The 1,987-nt window shown below is 41.7% G+C and overlaps 1 protein-coding gene across 1 annotated transcript; it reads right to left on the bottom strand.

The window, feature by feature from the left end:
* Positions 1-889: 889 nt before the first annotated feature.
* On the bottom strand, positions 890-1,636 carry LOC143563179 (uncharacterized). The gene has a single exon (XM_077050782.1). It carries the CDS (start codon positions 1,634-1,636, stop codon positions 890-892), a length of 747 nt encoding a protein of 248 aa, XP_076906897.1.
* Positions 1,637-1,987: the final 351 nt, after the last annotated feature.

Here is a 1,987-nt window from a genome sequence, read left to right as displayed (position 1 = left end):
TATGTGACAAGCCCAAACCACAGCTTCGGCCCAAAACTCTTTGGGCATTTCCTTCTCAATTAGGAGACATCTAACCATATTTATAAGGGTTCTATTACGTCTCTCAGCCACGCCGTTTTGTTGGGGTGTATAAGCTGCTGTAGGTTGCCTCTTAATACCTTTATCTTCACAAAACATCTTAAACTCATAAGAAGTAAACTCTCCTCCTCTATCACTTCTTAAACACTTAATAGAGTTTCCCGTTTCATTTTCAACTTCTACCTTAAACTTTCTAAACAAATCAAAGGCTTCCCCTTTTGTACCCAAAACATAAACCCAAGTCTTTCTAGTAAAGTCATCAACAAACACCAGAACATACCTCTTGTTACTCTGAGAGACCGGCTTAATGAGCCCACAAATGTCGGTGTGAATGAGCTGCAACCTATCAGTAGCATGCCATTTACTCCTTTTCGGAATTTCTACACGATCTTGCTTCCCAAGCGTGCAAACTTCACACACTCGTGTCTTCTCGGCCACCTTTGAAAGTCCTTCGACCATATTGTTGAATTGCATGGTCCTTAGAGCCTTATGATTTACATGACCAAACCTCCTGTGCCATAGATCTTCGCCTGTGACAGCCTGCATACATGCAGCCGATCCTCCAGTTTCAACAAAAATAGAGAACATCCGATTCTTAGTCATGACAGACGTCATGATTAAGCCTCTTATAGGATGATACACTTTAGCTCTGCCTCCTTGAAACACAAATGTCACTTCTTTCTCTTGAAGTTGGCCAACACTTAATAAATTCGAGGTCAAGTCAGGGGCATAATAGACCTTTGTGAAGACTTGACTTATTCCATTTATTTGTAACCTTACATCCCCAACTCCTGTTACTTCCAACCGTTTGTCATTCCCCAACCTTACAGAATGAGAACTTCTCCAACCTTGCAAACCGTGACTTATTTCCGGTCATATGGTTTGAGCAAGCTGAATCGAGAAACCATATCTTCCCCTTTTCTTGCCTTAATGGTTCTGATTCAGCCATCAAGATCTCTTCCTCATGTTCAAACCTTTCAAACTCAATTTCTGCAATTAGGTTTAATTCTTCATTTTCATCAAACTCTGCATAATTCACCTCCTTATCCTCCAACGGGCACTCATATTGAAAATGTCCAAGTTTGTGACACTTGTAACATTCTACCGAACTTTTATCAAACGAACCCCGGCCTCTTCCTCTGCCTCTTCCTCGACCAAAAGAAGACCTTCCTCTACCTCGACCCCTTCCACCTGAAGTCTCCTGCTCAATCTTTAGTGCTTGCTCCTCCGTTGACGTTTTCTTCAATAGTTTTTGCTCATGAACGAGAAGTGAGCTTTGAAGCTCGTCTACCGACATCTCATCCAAATCCTTGGATTCTTCAATAGAACACACAAAAAAATTCCAGTTTTCAGTGAGTGTTCTAAGTACCTTTTCGACTATTGTAACATCGGACATTTCATCACCACATGATCTCATCTCATTAGCAATTACCATTACCGTTCCAAGGTAATCCGTCACACTTTCTCCATTCTTCATTTCAAGCACCTCAAAACTTCTCCGGAGTCTCTGCAATTGTGCCCTCTTCACACGAGCACTGCCTTGATATTTGGTCTTCATGGCCTCCCAAACTTGCTTGGAGGTCTCTTTTAGGGTAATTGTCTTCAGTATTGATTTATCAATCGATTGAAAGAGATAATTCAATACTTTCAGATCCTTCAACTTATTTTCTTCATAATTCTTCCTCTGCGTAGCAGTGGCTTGTTCTCCCGATCGGATCTCTACAACCCATCGTTCACAACATTCCAACACTCCTTGGATTGGATGAGATTCTTCATGACCATACTCCAATGATCATAATCTCCATCAAACCTTGGAACATGGGTCGACTGGAAGTTTGCTCCACCTTCTTCTGCCATTGCTACCACCGATTACTTTGATACAGTGGAAAGATTGCGCTCTGATACCACC

This window comes from Bidens hawaiensis, unplaced genomic scaffold, assembly GCF_021521415.1.
Source record: "Bidens hawaiensis isolate Kalapana, Puna unplaced genomic scaffold, B.hawaiensis_p1.1 tig00021328_1, whole genome shotgun sequence".
NCBI lineage: Eukaryota > Viridiplantae > Streptophyta > Magnoliopsida > Asterales > Asteraceae > Bidens > Bidens hawaiensis.
The sequence above is the reverse complement of the archived record's forward strand: the minus strand, read 5'-3'. Positions and strand labels throughout refer to the sequence as shown.

What these genes read in the sequence shown, in the direction of transcription:
- LOC143563179 (XM_077050782.1), bottom strand. Translation starts at nt 1,636, where the DNA reads ATGAAGACCAAATATCAAGGCAGTGCTCGTGTGAAGAGGGCACAATTG.